The sequence below is a fragment of the Silurus meridionalis genome, chromosome 8 (assembly GCF_014805685.1).
Source record: "Silurus meridionalis isolate SWU-2019-XX chromosome 8, ASM1480568v1, whole genome shotgun sequence".
Classification (NCBI taxonomy): domain Eukaryota; kingdom Metazoa; phylum Chordata; class Actinopteri; order Siluriformes; family Siluridae; genus Silurus; species Silurus meridionalis.
This window is the reverse complement of record NC_060891.1, coordinates 3313843-3332189: the sequence shown is the minus strand read 5'-3', so window position 1 is coordinate 3332189 and position 18347 is coordinate 3313843. Positions and strand designations below refer to the sequence as shown.

The following is an 18347-nucleotide window of genomic DNA, read 5'->3' as shown; positions in this document are numbered from 1 at the left end:
GGTTTACGTCTTTTAGTCGTAATTTAAACCGAGGTGCTGATAAATCACTGGAATAGTAGTTTCCTGTACAAAACCAATGTCCTAAGTTTCTAAGAATAAATGCAATGACTGCAGACACAGCTGGGATTTCTTTTTTAGTCTTCCTGCCGTAAAGACATTTTTAAAACCTGCCATTTCTATGCCCCTGAATTAACCACACATCTCAGCTCGAGACCACAAGAAGGGTGTGTTTTCATACAATATTTCTGTTTCGCTGTTGTGCATTAAACATGCCTTCTGGCTGCTAACCTAGGGTCATCTCATGCTTGTGGCTTTCGTTTTGGTTGGCTGGTACCAAGGCTTTGGCTGTGGTCACAAAACTGTGAAAATCGAATTGGTTTAGATTGGAATACCTCTACCTTTTTTTAATTCTTCCCACCCCCGGGGTCTTCCAACTCAGCCGCATGATAGCAGTGTCTTACGGTTCCTGTGGCTTGTGGCCTCCACATGCATTGGTTAAACTCCACCCAGCAGCTTCTGTTTAACTGTCTGTCCAACCAATAACTTTTTTATCATGCTTACCAAGCAACACTCCCCACATCTTTCCAAATATTTGGTATATTCACATACACTCAACCCAAAGCCAGAAAACGTGTAAACTCTAACACACCAACATACAGTTAACTCTGCATTTGGGTTATGAAAAGTCCAGGTTAATGTTAAATTCGATTATTAAATTGTCAAAAGTTTATACATGCAGTTGGAATAAACATCTTGGCTGTTTTTCTGTGTAAAATGTATGTTAATTCATTCATTCATTAATAATTACACTAGTCAGTCAGAGGGCACAGAGGAAGCTGATTTCTTGAATGAATTTTTGAGAAGTTGGAAGAATCTGGAGAACCCACAGAAACCCACAATGACCCAAATCAACACAACAAACCAAATATCTTTAAGACAGTTTATTTTCATCGTTATGGTTTACAAAGTACAGGTAGGATTTAATGCACAACATTTGGATGTCTTGTAGGCTTTGTAATAATCAGTATGTTCCTTTCACAATTTAAGTCAAGAGCAAATAAGTCAGGAATTTTATTCTTTTTGTTTAATTGACAAAGAAAACCAAAAAATAAGAGGTTAAAAAATGTATAAAAATGAAAATCAATGTTTTAAATTTGAAAACAAAAAAAGAACACAAAATATGGTCAGGACATGTAATAATTATTGAACTTCACATAATTTCTTTACTCTAAAAGCAAATAAAGATGACTTTTTATGCATTTAACTGCCTTTATGTCCCTGATAGCCTTATTTCTTATGCCCTTCTTTTTGGCCCCCACTGCTTGGGATTTTCAAGTCAAGATACTTCTATTTCTCAATACCAAAGAAAAAACAGTTTGAACGTTTTTGTTTGTGAGAAATAGTAACAAGGTTTAAACGTTATTGTATGGTTGGTTGACTGCATCACGTGGAAGCAATCAAGAAACCACTGAAAGTGCAGTGGACATTTTCAGCAGCAAAGACACCATTTGCATCATCATTATGGATCTGGACATAAACAGTGTCCTGCTCATTAAGCTGAAGGACAGAACTACCAGACATCTGATCCAGGAAGCCCTTGTTGTACTCATCATAAGTGAACATAATTGGGTTTTCATTTTTGTACAGTGCCACCAACGCATTAGCTCCATTTACGTGCATGCTGTATGAGAAGTAATACACTCCAGGAACCTGGCAGGTAAAGATGCCTGTCTCAGGATCATAATGATTCTCACCATTGTAGATAATATGGTCAAATTTAATAGGGCTACCAGCTGGGGGATAAGGTGTTGTAGTTAAGGCACTAAAGGCAGACATTGGGGACTTCATAAAAGGCTCACTGACAAAAGTTCCCTTTGTTTCTGCAATAATAACCTCACCAGGAGGACCAGGTGGGCCAGGAGGGCCAGCTGGTCCAGGTTCACCATCGGCACCATCTGATCCAGGAAGTCCTGGTGGACCTTGAGGTCCAGGAATTCCTTTAGCAGCAAGACCTGCAGGGCCAGGTGTGCCAGGAAGACCAGGGTGACCTTTAGCTCCTGTTGCACCTGGTGGACCAGCAGGGCCAGTAGCTCCTCTTGCCCCTGGGGCACCTTCAGGCCCTGTTTCACCAGCTGGCCCAGTATTTCCTGTATGACCCTTAGGTCCAACAGGTCCAGTTGCACCTGGAGCACCAGTTGCACCTGCCTCACCAGTTTCCCCTTTGCTACCTGGAGCACCTGTAGGTCCCCTTTGGCCTTGTGGCCCTGTTGCACCTGGGTATCCTTGTTTGCCATCACCTCCCGGTGCCCCCTGATCTCCCTTATGTCCCTTAAAGCCTTGAGGACCAATTGGACCTGTTTCGCCCTTTTCACCTGTAGCTCCTTTCTCACCTGGGAAACCTCTGGGACCCTGAGAACCAGCTGGACCCACTGGGCCAGTTGCACCTGTGTATCCTGTTGGTCCCCTTGCACCTGGCTCACCTTTCTGACCGGTTGCACCAGGGCTACCTACAGGACCTGTATCACCCTTTGAACCGGAAGCACCTGGGTTACCATATCCTGGACTACCAGGAGCACCAGGAGCACCAGTCGCTCCCTGAGGACCTTTATGTCCCATAGGACCTGGCAATCCTGGAGCACCATTTTCACCTGGTTTACCTGGCATTCCAACTCCAGGAGCTCCAGTGTGGCCTTTTGGTCCAGTTGGTCCCATAGGACCGGGTTCTCCATCACGACCAGGTGAACCTCCCTTACCTGGCTCACCTGGGTAGCCAGGTTTACCGGGTTTACCTACACCAGGCTGACCAGGTGCACCTACAGGTCCCATAGGTCCAGTTGCACCAGTCTCACCTGCTGGCCCTTGAATGCCAATACCTCTGTCTCCTTTTTGTCCTGGGGCACCAGGAATACCTGGATGTCCCTTAGCACCTGGCTCTCCTTGGACCCATTGATCCAGGCAAACCAGCTGCTCCAGGTTTGCCAGTAGACGATAGACCTGCAGGCCCAGGACTGCCAGAAGGTCCAGGAGCACCCCTTGGTCCCTGAGGACCAGGTGCACCAGTATCTCCCTTAGGTCCAGGTGCACCATCTGCACCTGGTTTGCCTGGTCCACCTGGAGTGCCTGGCTTTCCAGGTGCTGAGTATCCAGCAGGTCCAGGCTGCCCAGGTGGTCCCTGGGGCCCTGGAAGTCCTTCACCATTCTGGCCAGGGGGTCCGGGAGGTCCTGGAGGTCCAGCTTCACCTGGCTCACCTGGAATACCAGGCTCTCCAGCTACAGAAACCACTGTAAGAAAAATGAAGGTATCTCAGTGTGTATCAAATGGACAATCCAAGCATTACAATACAATTTAATTCCTAATGCAGCCCCCAATCATTTCGCCAATTCTGGTGTATTTTTAATATAATCTTTGTACTTTGGTGTTTGAAAATCTTCCAACTTCCAATCCACACCATTCCAAGTCTGGTGCTGCCCCTTTCCTGCACATAGTATTGTTTTTTACTTTTCCTACTCCCATTAAACCAAATTTAATAATTCAGCTATTTTGAGCAGGGAGTTATGAGGAAAAATGTGCAGGGACAGGGGGTACTCCAGGACCAGGGTTGGAAATCTGTGGACTGGTGTGTTTAAATTAAAGGCACTCCAGAGATCATGCATCAGTTTGAAATGGACAAGGGTTTATATATTTTTATATATACAAACCCTTCAACAAACATGCAGAGGAAGACATTGGTTAAATAGTATTAGAATACTTATGTCTGTCTTTCAGCTTGATGCTTATATCCTATTTATAGGATCAGTAAGGCTTGGATTAATGTTTAACTTTAATGCTAGCATTTTTACAGTTTTTCAGAAATATTATGACTGGGATTCAGGTTCCCAGCCTTGCTTTTACATTTGGCTTATCAATCTTGAGGAGAGGTTATGCAGGAGGGTTCCTGAACCATGCTAAGCTGGGCATTTGTATGAAGAATAAGAAGACACTGCATAGCTTTTCGAAATTGAAGGCTAAATTTGCGGAAAGTGCATTTAAATGTCTTTGCACTGTTAAATTGATGGAAAGGTTGCATGGTCATAATGAAGCCTGAAACATCATCAAATTGCATTTGAAAATTGAATTCAGATATCAACCGAATACCTTTCCGAGAGCTTTAGAGAACTTTGCTTGCTATGTAAACTGCAATGCTAGTTTCAGTGTTTTTAGCACTGTGTAGAACTCTATAACTTGCACCATCTCACACTGGAAATTCACAAATAATACAATGACTTTTTCTTACACCCTCCAGCATCCACTTGTTTCAACAAATTATATCAGACTGTATTTATAATGTGGGATGATGAAATTGTGGGCTCATGTTTTTATAAGTGCCTTGATGTGGTCACGTCCACTGGTGTGCTAACTACATCAGTCCCTGTGTCATTCTGACCAAAACAGCTGTGCGAGGTCTCGACAATGACACACCCTGGCAAATTGTTTTTCAACATGTGAAAAGTGAGGTGTTCCAGAGTGCAAGTTGTTCATAGAGTTCTAAAGTTGCTTATCCTGACCCTCTGACACACCATGTGCATTTTATACACCACAAATCCGAAGAGTTAGCCTTCATCCTGTCACCCTAGAGTTCAGATTCTGAGCTGAATTGAACACACCTGCTTAATTAATCTAGTTAATGAACACATTTCTTTAGTTCATGGCACTTCAGAAAGCCAGTAGAAACATCTCCAGGTTGGTAATCACAATTGTATTTCATACAATGATTATTTGGTGGAAATTTGCACATTATTTTATTCAAATATAGCAACCTATATTGTATGAAATGTGCAATTTAAATGGAATACATTAATATTATTATTATTGTATTAATCCTGTTGTAAAGTCAGATACATTTCTAACAGAAAATGTGCAAAAAAAATGCAAGGAATAAAAAAAAAAAGTGAGGGAGAGAGAAAAAGGAATATTATGTTCATTATTGTTCTGATGCAAGATTGAACTCTGCATTAAAACTGTTAAAGCTTAAAAACACACAGAATCTGTGCAGAAATCCTTCAGTATTCAGAAAACATAAAGCACAAGAGTGTTGTGTTAAATGTTAAAGAAATATGCAATATTTGTATGTAATATATGCCCTTCAGAATACTATAAAACATGCAACACATTTCTTACTGAGCTAAAGCTCACAATGTGCCAATATTCTGAACAGTAGTCAAGACAACCCTCAGCATTCATTGGTCAAATTAGTGGGTGGCTGTAGCCAATCGCTGGAAGACGCTCGCCACTTGAACTCGCAAATACCTTGTGCTCTGTATAATGCATGTGTTTGCTACGTAAAACAAATCGAAGCTATCACTTACCATGACTTTTCACGGCATAAGGGGCCTTCACCACTTTCTTCACCATGTATCTCTCGCCATGGCCGGCAACCAGGGCCACCAGGAGAAGGAGAAAGCTTGCTACTCGTAGGTCCATTTTCTGAGGTTAAATCTGTGTGGTGATGGGTAGAGAGTCGAGTTAGATGAGGATCATAGATTACGATGACAATGTTTCAAAACCAAGAAGACTATGATGAGTAATATAACCAAAAAACTGAAAAAATTTAATGTTTAAAGTTTTTAGCACAATTTTTCCTCAAAAATGTTTTCGGACAACATTTAAAGCATAAACCAATATACTTTGAAAAGCTAAGTTTCTTAAAGTCTGGCTCAGTTACACAAAAAGAGAGAAAGAGAGATAGATAGAGATACATACTGGCATACTTGGGTTCCAAATAAATAAAGTTAGCACCACTGCAGCTCCTACTGCTGTATATCCTCTTAAGACAAGCACCTTAGAGCATCTGCTGCTCTCCTGCTCAGTGACCAGGGTTTTTATACAGTATGTGGCCCATGTCTCATTAAAAAGCACCCACCGCACGAGTCCCTCCTCCTCTCAGGCTCCACTGTAATTAAGACACCGATCTGCCCAATCTCGGCATGGCACTTCATGATGCCTGTTTGCTTTCGAGACCCATGATTAGTTTCCACTTATTACTAAAAGACTGCTGAGCAAAATGTGTGCATAAAGTTTATATATAAAGTCTGTATTTTATGTGTTATGTGTTATTTTATATTATATAATATATATATATATATTAAACATTTGTTTTTTTAATGTCCTAAGTCTTTTGTGAACGAAGAAGAGTAAGATTGAGATAAATGAAATATCATGATAAAAGACAATCACTTATAAAGAAAGCTTGAATGTATGAAACGAAAGATAAAGCATTTTACTGCACAATTTGCAGAAATGATAAATGATAGATCTAAAATGATACTTTCATGTTCCATGCTTTAGACATAAATGCTTTTCTCAACACATTTATATTGAATATTTTTGGAAACGTATTTTTGCGAATTACATCTAAAGTGTTCGTTTTGTTTAGTTTTTTTAAAAAGGTGTTGACAACCCATACATTATCCAAACATTTCCAATTTCATCCCTGTCCTCTAAATAAACTTTTCCCCTGTATTGACCGTCTGGCCCACTTCAATTCCCCCCCACCCCACAAGAAGCCAAACAAAAACACGCAGGTTTCGAGCTGGAGCAAGAAGCTGCGTCTGACTTTTCATTTTTGCGACAATCGCGATTAAACCTAATAAACCCGCTGACCGTCGGTCAACACACGTCGCTTTCTTTTCGTCCCGTCTTGGACGACACTTTTGCTCTGGGTTTGTGTGTATGAGGCATAGTGAGGCCTTTATTAAACCGACTATTTTTGGCTTTAGTAGTTTATAGTGTAGTACTTGTGTATTTTTTGAAAGTGCTTCTCCCTAGAAGCAGCTAGTAAAAGATATAAACAGATTGTCTGGAACATACATCTGCCTTTGAGGGCCGTGTAAAGAAGTTGTATTACAGATGTCCACCAGGGGGCGCACGTTAGGAGGCGTGAGCAGGCGCTCTCAGCATTTTCTTTTTCTTTTGCAGGCTGCTTAACTCCATAAATCAGTCATATTTTATTACATTTCAAACTGATGCATGATCTCTGGAGTGCCTTTAATGTCTTTTTAACCTTTATGTAGAACACACACATCAGTAACAAGTAAAATGATTGAGGCATGTAGAGTGTAAATCTTGTCACACATAAGAGATACAAACTTCGCCTTCTTCATCTGAGTGACTTTTTTTCGTGTCCTGGATGATAAAGTGGAGGGAAAAGAAATCTTCCACAGGGTGTGTGGAAGTTCCCTGTTCTTCAGATGATGGAGAATTTCTGTACCACAGGGGTATTATTAACCACCCCTAGACACATTTCAGCATCCACAATTTTTAGAATTAGACTCAATCAAGTGTAATTTTCCAAAGCGCCGTCTCAACACACTGTGTAGTTATGTAATATAAATAGACTCGTAAGTATTGTTCGAGCACGTTCAGCCCGTGCAACGAGCTCGCGGACATTTCTCTCGCACACCGTAACGCTGCTTGATAATGAGGAGACAGGAGACAGCGGGGAATCAAATTGCTTAAAAGCTTGGAATAGCAGCTGCATCGAGTGCATGATTACAACTTGGGTGTCAGTGCCTGATTTCTGCCATATGAGATTTTTCGTTTTCCTTATTTTTTTTCATCTCACGTGTGCATTGTCTATTATGCAACGCTTGGATCATCTCTGCCTGCAAACCTGCTTCTTTTTTAACTATCTTTGTGTTTACAACCCACAACGGAGGCTCAAGACTCAAAATGCTACTAACATTTAGTTTAATGATAGAGCAGGACCGGGTGGAGCCTGGGCCCTCTTTTCTTTTTTTCAGGATAAAAGCTGTGAAATAAAAAAAAAAAACTAAACAACAACAACAAAAAACCCTAAACAGCTTGTTTTTCAGTGAGCTAAAACGTACTTCTCTCTTTCTCTGCAGATGGAAAATGTGGAGCATCTTTTTATCAAGCATTTCTTTTAATTAAAAATGGAAGTTGCAGCTCAGTGCTTAGGGGTCAAATCTCCGCACAACTGCTGGCCCCTTGAGCAAAGCTCTTCACGATCAACCACTCGGCTGTATAATTAATACACTTGTGAGTTGCTCTGGATTAAAAATATCTGCCATAAATATAACTGGTATTAGGCACGCTATGCTACTTTTTAATTTTTTTTAAAATGGCATGCAAAATGTGAACAACAAAAAAAAAAAAAAATCAAAGCTGTGAACGCTTTGCCATTGCATAAAACAAGCTAACTGTGTAGTTAGGAGTGGTGTATGTGGATGTGCTGAAGTCATTACTGCTCCCGAGCTCTTTGTTGTGGCCGCCATCCTCTTTTATAATAACCATTAGAGGTCACAGTAATTGTCAGCATAGATGTGCAGATAGATTTTACTGCATACTATCTAAAGCTATCACATCAGGGCCGTAAATAGGAACCAGACATTAAGATGAAGTAAAACTGTATATGTTGATTTATTTAGAAAAAAACACACATCAGGGATAAAACGAGAAAAGTTTGGAATATGGCACAGGATGGAATATTGGTATGAGTTGACAGTGATAAAGAACCCAGACAACAAATCCAACGAGTTCTGGTTTATTACCGCATTGGAATGGTGGTAGCCGAACTCAACCTTGATGAGCGCGTATTTCCAGCAAGTTATAGACCAAAATTTGCAGTTGGGACACTTTTGGCTCGAATTAAAAATGCTTCAGAATCATTGGAGACGCTTGGTTGCTTTCGGGAGCTTTTTTTGGTTTAAGTTACAAATTCCAGAGAAAGCGAAAATATGCTGGTTCGCAATTAACTTGGTATTGCGACCACTGATTCGGTGCCCGTGAACCGAAAAATCATTTAAGGATTTTCTGGTCTTCTGTCTGAAAAAACACTTCCCTGTGAAGTAGAGTTCCTCCAGGCCAACAGGTAAATTTGTACACATAAACATCACCGGTAATATTGTGTGTGTTTGTGTGTGTCTTAAAATTTGTTAAAAGTGGTTAAAATTTTTTTTACTAAAAGTGTGGAACCCAAGATCAACGCAATGCCCAAACACAACCCAGCATATTCAAGATTTCAAAGGTTTGGTCCATAATCTCAATGTACCTCATCATCAATGTCAACATTACATGAATTAAACCTTAATCTGGCCACTTTTGGTTTGTAAGACAACCAAAACAGCAAATGGTTGCAATTTCATTGGCACTTAATGGTTGGTTGTGGGAACACCAAATGTATTCATCTTGCCTATCCAAGGGAACCCATAAAGGCTTTGCGTAGAAGCCACAACATGTTTTTTCCCTAACTGGAAGGCCTTTCCAAAAAGACAGCCAGAATACCATTAAATGGTTGTAAGGTTTAATATTAGTGGCCACATTAAGGTCATTCATGGTACCATCAAACATATTATGGGTCAAAAGTTTCACAACGCACTTGCTATTAACCGGTGGCTAACAGTAACGAAGTAAATGTAATTTGTTACTGTACTTAAGCAGCTTTTTTGTGTATCTGTACTTTTCTGAAATATTTTATATTTTTTATATTTAGGGAGACTTTTACTTTAACTTCAGTCCATTTCAAAGTCAAACTACATTGTGCGAAATCATTTTTTTTTTAGTTTACATTTAAGTTGTCTACTTAAGGGATCCCATCAATGTTCTATTTAAAATCCTAAAACAGCTCTTCAGTTAAATACTTGAAGGTTCTAGACTTCTGAGCCCATAACTGCCATTTGTGGTAACACCAAGCAGAGTTGTTAATATCTGAATTTCTAACAATGCTTTCTATCAAAGGGTTTCAGGTTAATGCATTTTGAAAGCTATGAACTTTTAACCAACTCAAAGAAATCCTTTTAAAGAGCCTGGAACTATGAAAACATATATGGTCTGATGTTGGACATCATGCAGAAATCATTTATTTTGTGCTGTGTGTATCATTGTGTATCATTTTTAATAACTGAATTATTTACCATTTGAAATATCGATGCATATCAAGTGCTGTGTACCAAAATGTTAGAAGCTTTATGCAAATACAAAGTAAAAAAAAACAATTAGCATGTCCAAGAATCCAAGGATTTAATCCAATTCAAGAACCTTGTACTGCTACGTTGTGCACAAAATCTGTTTGATAATACAGTAATAATTGAATTTAATCATCCGCAAAATAACTTTAAATTGAAGACTATTTGGAGCTAACGTGCTGTCCTTTAATAACATAATTATCAAAGTTACAATTAAAGCTTTGTCAAAGTTATAATCCAGAAAATCTACAGTATATGCTAGGGTTAACTAAGAGTAATTTAGCTACAGTGATGCTAGATCTATCCTGCTAGTTAATCTATATTTTTGTAGCAATGTAGCAAAATATTAACAAAAACTGTGTCAAGGATGACCCTAACATCTAAGAACTGAGACCTGACAGGGACAGCCACAAAGTCCAAACGCTAAGAAGCTGCCACCTACATATTGAAGGCACTCATTCATTTGAAAATACCAATTACCACTAGAGTCAATGTATTTTTTTCTTTTTTTTCCTCATAAATCCTGGATGGATTAGCATAAACCTTGAGTCAAATGTGCTCCAACAACCGAACGGTTTCCTGACAATCTACATGGTTATCTCAAACTTCTGCTTCAGTAACAACTAATTTATTGTTGGGACTACCGGGACAAGGCTCCTGACAATTCCTGTTAGTTCTATACCTATATATAAATTGTATATTTCTTTCCTGACTAGTGTGTGATTTAAGCGCTGGATGGAAAACCAGATCAGTCATGCTAATTTTGTATTTCAGGACCCATGCATAGATATTTCTGTTTTTTGCTTGCCGGTAAGCACAATCTCCCACACCCAAAAAGAGTACAAGTTGTAATTTCTGGTTAATGCAAGACGCAGCAGGCGCAGCGAGTTTGTGCTAAAGATATCTCATCTAGATTGGGAAACAAATTTAAGCTTTCAATAAACTCACTTCACCACTAAGAGCTGGTTTGAGTTTTATGAATGGAAGGGTGCACGGTCCCCTCTCAAACTGATTGTTGGGGAAATTACAGGGTCATATCTAGAAATGTATCCGGAAGTGAAGACTGTCTCAGGGGTGGTATTCATGAGCAGAGGATGTGTAACCCCTAATGTACCCCTCATTACATTTAGTCATGCATCATGGGTAAAATGATAGCCGTGAACCGTATGGTGACGCTCTAACTGTGTACTAACTCGTGCACTAACCGTGCATGTAGTTGTTAAAATCAGTAATGACTGTTTGGTTGAATGCTGAAGAACCAAAACATTGAGGCAATCGCGCAACAAAAAAGAGAGCTGCTGAGCAAACAGACCGGCTGATCTTAATGAGGCAACTGTGAAAGATTGAAAGGTTCATTTAAAAGCCTTCTATAAACAAAGGTGTGTCAAGATATCATACCTTGCAAGATCTCATTCTATTCTGGTGTGAGGTGTTGACCATTACGAAGTGCTTTCTTTGTAGTCTATGTGCCTGTGTCTTTAGTAAACAGCTTGTTGTCCATGATTTCCCCTTCATTTTATGACAAAATGACAGCCCATTGAATCAACACTAAATAAACATGGCGTGTAAATAAACAGTAGAATGAAATTACTTTCTTCACAGATCCTAGCTTGAGGTCAGTGTACAAGGTCAGCCATGATGCAGCTTCACTAGAGGGCCTTGTTTAGGTGCCCAACACTGAGAGGGACTTGAACCCCACAACCTTCTAAACATTAAATGCCTGATTCATAAAAGCTTTTTAAATTCCCTTTGCTATGAATGATCTGAACATTAAGAGTAAGAGTGGCTTAAATCCATACAAGCGTCTTAGATTCTTCCTGTGGTAAATGATATGAAAGTTGCATTCAACTAACCATTGCCATAACTGTAACCCCAAGAAACACTGTGGATCTTGATTACTTTAGAATCGAGTATAGACCAACCTGGTGTAGCTCTAAGTATCTGTGTAGATCTTTGACACCACGGAGAGTGAAGCAATCTGTGAAGTTACTTTCTTTACCAATCCTAGATTGAGGTCAGAGTACAGGGTCATCCATGATGCAGCATCAATAGAGCACCTTTTTTTAAGTGCCCAACACTGAGAGGGACTTGAACCCCACAACCTTCTGATCATTAAATGCCTGATTCATAAAAGCTTTTTAGATTCCCTTTGCTATGAATGATCAGAAAGGTGCATCAAACTAAGCACTTGTATAGGTGAAATGTTGAGATCTGCGATTGTTGTTCACTGACTTACACGACCTTGAAACTTTTAGTGTAAAGGTTATGTGCAAAATTACCTGATGGATACAACTGCAAATATTTAGATAGCTCAAAGCTGCTTTTCATTTAAATTGGACTAAGAGTGTCAGAATGTGAAAGGCACAATCTGGCAACCCTGAGAGAAATGCATGGAGTTAATTTAAGTAATGCAGTGGAGTGTTTAACCTTCAGAAAAGGGCAAAGCAAATACTTTGTGGCTTCAAAACATCTGTCTTTTAAAAGATAAAAGTGGCTATGACATCGAGATTTGGTGGATGTGAATGATGTGTAAAGCCAATAAAAATATTAGAAAGTATTTTTGAATTGTAATATATGTCACCTGTTATACAAGTAGATAAATAGTTGGTTAGATAAGAGCATAATGGTGAGTGCACTTCCTTCACACCTCGACCCAATGGGTTTGCATCCCATGGATGGATGGATGGATGGATGGATGGATGGATAGATAGATTCCAAAACCCTTTTCCAAAACCTATAGTGAATCTAATTTTAAAACAAAATTTCTTACCACAATTGCCTATTCACAGTGAGTCTTACATCGACATGTAATATGTATGTTAATGCAGAGGGCGAGAAAAGATAGTCATAGACTGTGCTAATCTAAAACCTTGGCATTACCAATCAAATGAAAAAGAAGTCTTCAGAGTTTTGAGTTATCTCTGTAATTTCACTTTGTGCTAGTGTTGCACTTAGGCAACCACAACTGAATATGTGTTCGCCATTCAGATCCACAATTAAGACTTTCCAGTTCTTAGCACACAATAATTAGAGCGTCATTTCTGAGCTTTCGGTCTCATCTATAGCAGTGATGGCACTTATGGTTATGGTAAATCGTAGTAACCCATTTTGGGATTCGACCTTGGATTTGATATACTGCTGCATGCATCTATTTTAACCCTGGATGAGTTTAATTGCTGTAACAGCAGCCTCAGCAGGTTTAGATCTGAAAGTCAGCACATCGGCGATTTTCCTTCAAAGGGTTGCTTTGACTACAAATGATGGATGTGCTTTTGTTTTAGTCCATATAAAAATTCAATCGTCTAAATACTAAGCTTTTTTTGGGGGTTTTGCTTTCGAGCCATTAAGGCCAATGGACATTTAGAAAAAAAAAAAAGCACTCACCCTATTATGTTATTGGACAATAGTGAATTTGAATCCCACATTGTCAACCACCACAGGGATGGATTTAATGTCTCCACCATGAATCAGAGCAGTAAAGACCATGGGCTTCTGTATTATCGTGCATGCAGAAGAGGCCAATTAGCAACTTTTGGGTGCCCTGTGACATAGATAAGCAGCAAGCTAGCTAGCTAGCCAGATAGATAGAAAGACCTCCAGATGTTCCACTAGATTTTTTAGTTTGCTTGTGGAGATTTGTGCTCATTCAGCCACAAGGGTGTTACTAAAGTCAGATACTGATGTAGGTGAGGTGTGAAGGCCTGGTGTGCAGTCAGCAATCACATTCATCCCAAAGGTGTTGAATTTGGTTGATTTCAGGGTTGTATAGCTGGCTACTTAAAATCTTTCACTCCAAACCATATAAAGCCTGTCTTCGTGTGCACAGGTGCACTTCATATTATATCTTCATGGAGCTGGCTTGTCATGCTGGAACAGGTTTGGGTCTCCTAGTTTAATGGAAAAGAATTTCATTTTAGCATTTCCAAAGACATTCTATGCAATCGTGTGCTTCCAAATTTGTGGTAACAGTTTGAGGAAGAAGTACATTTGGCTGGAAAAGTCATGTCCCAATACTTTTGTCTATTTAGTATAGTATGGGGTAAGACAGACAGACAGACAGGCAGTCAGACAAATAGACAGAGATAGATAGATAGATAGATAGATAGATAGATAGATAGATAGATAGATAGATAGATAGATAGATAGATAGATAGATAGACAGAGAGACAGACAGACAGACAGACAGACAGATCTCATTGCCATTACCCTTTCCAAAACCTATAGTGATAGAGCATTTTGGTTTTCTGCTGTCATCCATGTGTGTATGGGTGAGACAAATTTAACATCTTGTACATGAGAAGAAGCTCTGTTTTTTTGGCAGACACCTCGGCTATTTGTACTGATGTTTATAAATTTAAAACGAGGCCATTTTGTGGCAAAACATCGAGATTTTGTGGGCAAATGTTGGGTAAAAAAGGAAACTCAAACAATTTACTAGACTTTTCCTCCCAGCAGCTTTGGCCCGGCTTTTAGTATATATTCAACAATTGGTGGTAGAAATAAAACTCCAGACTTCCTTTGTTAGTGACATTCCAACCAAAAACAGACAATTGCAGACAAATCGCCTTTAAAACATTTTCTCTCTCGCTCTGTTTCATTTTCGGCACCTCAAAGCTTTCAGGGGCCCGAAAATGCAGCCTTGCACTAACAGAGAATTCTTTGTGTTTATCTGTTTACAAGTCAAACCAATGGGCTTGATTCCAAAAACCTTCAACAAGTTTAGATGTCGGTCTCCCTCGTGACCACTTGAGAGAATTAAACCGCTCTTGTGTACAAGTTGCTTTCAAAACATGTCAGTCGCACTGAAACCACATATCAATCACGATATGGATTTTTTTCCCGATTGTATCAGAGTCGGGATCTTCAGTGTGTGCTATCATGAAGTGTTAGTGCTATGAATAGATCTTGTGGCCTGCTCTGAGGGAAAAGCCAGAGGAAACACATCATTTTGATTCTTTTTTTGTGTAAGGTGGAGAAAAGAAATGATGTGAGAGTAAGGGTGGGATGATTTATTGAGATGAGAAAGTCTGGATTGGAAATCCAAAACAAAATAATTGATTCAATTCATTTTATTTGTATAGTGATTTTAACAATGAACATTGTCCCAAAGCAGCTTTACACAGATAATGTGGTGATAAAAATGAATACGTTTTTTTAATCTCTTTATAAGAGTAAGTTTGTCTCTGATGAGCAAGCCGGTGGCGACTGATTGCGACTGTGGATGCCTGTGGAGAGTTTGGAGCACATCAGTCCTGATAAATAATCACAGCTGGTCTTGGTATTGATTGATAGACACAGTACAGAACCATGGAAGAGTTGCTGCCAGGTCGCAAAAATGTTTTTAGGGAAAATGTCTATAGAAATAAAATTGTGGTGTTGTGCATTTTGCCCTTTAAGATCTACTATCTCTTATAAATTTTTCACATTTTTCTTTAATTATTTTGTAATTTTTTTTGTTGTTATTGCATGCAATTGCACTTTCCACTGATTTTTACACTGCCCAGGGCCTTTATATTTATTTGTTGTACTTACTCAACAGTTTATGCAAATTTTTTCACTGCCATAACCTTTACATTTATTTCCTGTACATTAATCGTAGTATATTACAAGCTGTACATAGACTCTATTGCTAAAAGTTTGCATCTCCTAGTTCAAGTGAAGATAAAATGTCATGATACTGCATCCAAAGACACCCTGTACAATTGTTTGCCTTCAGATTTGCGATAATAATTTGGGAACGTTTGGAAAGTCCGGTGTCCCAATACTTTTGACCATATAGTGTATATTTACATATCTATCTATCTATCTATCTATCTATCTATCTATCTATCTATCTATCTATCTATCTATCTATCTATCTGAATCAAAAACCTACGTGGATCTAGTGAGTTAGTCATTTTAAAACGTCATTGCACAAACTACACGCTTTCAAAAAAGAATTTTTTCCTCACAGCCATACATCATGTACGCTCTTTAACCCGAGTTGAGGTTGGCAATTAAACGAAATTATAATGAAATTAACCAAATTATATATTCTATAATTTGGGAAGCTGCTGTAATCTATACATTCACCCTCCATTATCTTTGAGGCTCCTTGACATTTGTGTAAAACACCCTTTTTTTCCAAATTAAAGGACAGCACTGGGCTGGAGCCTGAGATTATGAGCTCTGAGTGTGTGTCTGTGTGTGTGTTTTGTTTTTTTTTTGACAGAAAACTGCCCAGTCTTCACATTCTACATATGAGATCACCAAGATCAATGTCACGCTCAAATGTTCCTTGGGCACAGTCAAGTCAAGTCAAGTTTATTTCTATTGCACTTTTCACAACAGACATTGTCTCAAAGCAGCTTTACAGAAATCAACAGTCAAGGTGAACGGTGTGTGTTTATCCCTGATGAGCAGCCGTGGCGACTGTGGCAAGGAAAAACTCCCTTAGATGTTATGAGGAAGAAACCTTGAGAGGAACCAGACTCAAAAGGGGAACCCATTCTCATTTGGGTGACATCAAGAGTTTGATCATAAATCTTTCAACAATACAGAACACTGGAGAGAGAACTAACATGAGCACTGGAGTATAAGATTATAAGTGATGTTCTTTCTGCAGTCTTATACAGTCTTTATGGTTAGTAGCTCCTAGTTTTATGAGCTCAACATTTGTGATCATCACAGATCAAGCATCAGCTTCTCCATGCCAGAACCTTTAAACACTCCAGGAGGTCTAATGTCAAAACCACACATGTAGCGGGATCCAATTGGCACTGGTACATCTCTAGATGGTTCGGGATGTTTGCGAGTTCGGCATCTACTTCTTCAAAGCACAGTGAGCTGGTGGAATGAAAGTCCAAAATATAAGAATGATTATAAAATGTATAAATCTGTTGAATGGAGACACGTACAAAATCCATAAACCTTATATACTGGAATAAGATAATATACTGGACATACTAGAATAACTAAGACATACTGGAATGGCAATACTTGAAAACCTAAACCATACTGCATTGGCCATACTGCTAGCCAAACTGGAATATTAGCCAAACTGGAATGACCCTATTAAAAGAGCCATAGTGGAAAAGCTAAAGCTATAATTAAGTGGATAAACTGTAGAGCATGTACTGCTTTATTTCACTTATAAATGCAACTTAACAATATTCAATAACAAATGTACATTTATTATAGAGCATGCTATCTATACTAAACAATACTTCAGTCGAAAACTTCTCCTGTTTCCTTCTCTTGAATTTTGATCATTTAAAAAAATGATGCTTGTCGTGCAGAAAAGTCCAGAAAACATCAAGCTACAGCTTTACAGTTAAATAAACGCTGACACCCAAAACTCCACGGTGACTAAAAATACATAATAAGCAACTCTATCCATAAAAAAAAACTAAACAAAACAAAAAATGTACCGCATCAGCTACACTTTTTTTTTTTGTGCAATGTTTCATTAGTGCTTTCTTTATAAAATATGTTTATGACTCTGGAAATGATAAACTATTAAAATATTATACCTGTGAAATTCCTTGGTACCAGAACTAGAAAAAATTAATGAACACCCTCTGACTAATCAGAATCAGGAGATCAACAATGCTGTGGAATATGTAAGTGATAATTCACAGCTCGGACCTCGACCTATCGATTAAAATCACTATATTCACTATATCAGTCGGCCGCCACACAAAAATCCTCCATTTATCTCAGTACTTTGGTTAGAAAATGCTTATAATAGCTTTCTCACTCTGTATGGTACTGGAACTGAATGTTACTATGGTTATAGTCTTTTTTTAAATGCAGTGCATTCATTTATAACACGATTAAACAAACTGTTGTATAAATGAGTTAATTGTTAAGTTGCTCTGGATGAGGGTGTCTGCCAAAATGCTGTAATTGCTCTTGCATAACACATCATATAATGAACGTGTCTTTGTTTTCACTGATAGTTTGGAGCTTCGAAAAAGTTTTTATGCACTTTGAGAGATTTAATTCGGTTTCACAACCAAAACGATTTACAAGCCAAGATAAAACTACAGGCTTTAATTTTTCCACCCAGCCAATGGGGAAGACTAAGTGTCTCTGCTACTAGTCTATGAGGAACAGTAGATAGTAAGATGCAGAAACGAGCATTATAACACCTTTAAATCTTAGCCAGCTTTTGGGTTAAATAGTTAGGAATGTAATTTTCAGATTGCATTGATATGTTGTATAAAAACCAAAACTTTCTACAAATATTACTGGAAGCTGAATAATGCAGTTTCTCACAGCACTTTCTCAACATTTTTTTTTTAATTTCTTGTTGTTTTTCATGTTGTGAGACATTTACATTTGCGGCATTTGGCAGACGCCCTTATCCAGAGCGACTTACAACTGAGCAGGGATGGTTTTAG

The 18347-nt window shown here is 38.7% G+C and overlaps 1 protein-coding gene and 1 long non-coding RNA gene across 2 annotated transcripts; one reads left to right on the top strand and one right to left on the bottom strand.

Moving 5' to 3' along the window:
- Window positions 1–926: 926 nt before the first annotated feature.
- col10a1a (collagen, type X, alpha 1a) lies at window positions 927–5894 on the bottom strand. Its single transcript, XM_046855151.1, is given in 4 exon segments — window positions 927–2938; window positions 2940–3282; window positions 5347–5476; window positions 5741–5894. Coding segments are annotated over 3 exon segments (1953 nt in total). The 5' UTR covers window positions 5462–5476; window positions 5741–5894; the 3' UTR covers window positions 927–1443.
- On the top strand, window positions 3289–8091 carry LOC124389715. The gene is made up of 2 exons (XR_006926612.1): window positions 3289–4720; window positions 7885–8091. It is a non-coding gene; the product is annotated as an uncharacterized LOC124389715 (long non-coding RNA).
- Window positions 8092–18347: the final 10256 nt, after the last annotated feature.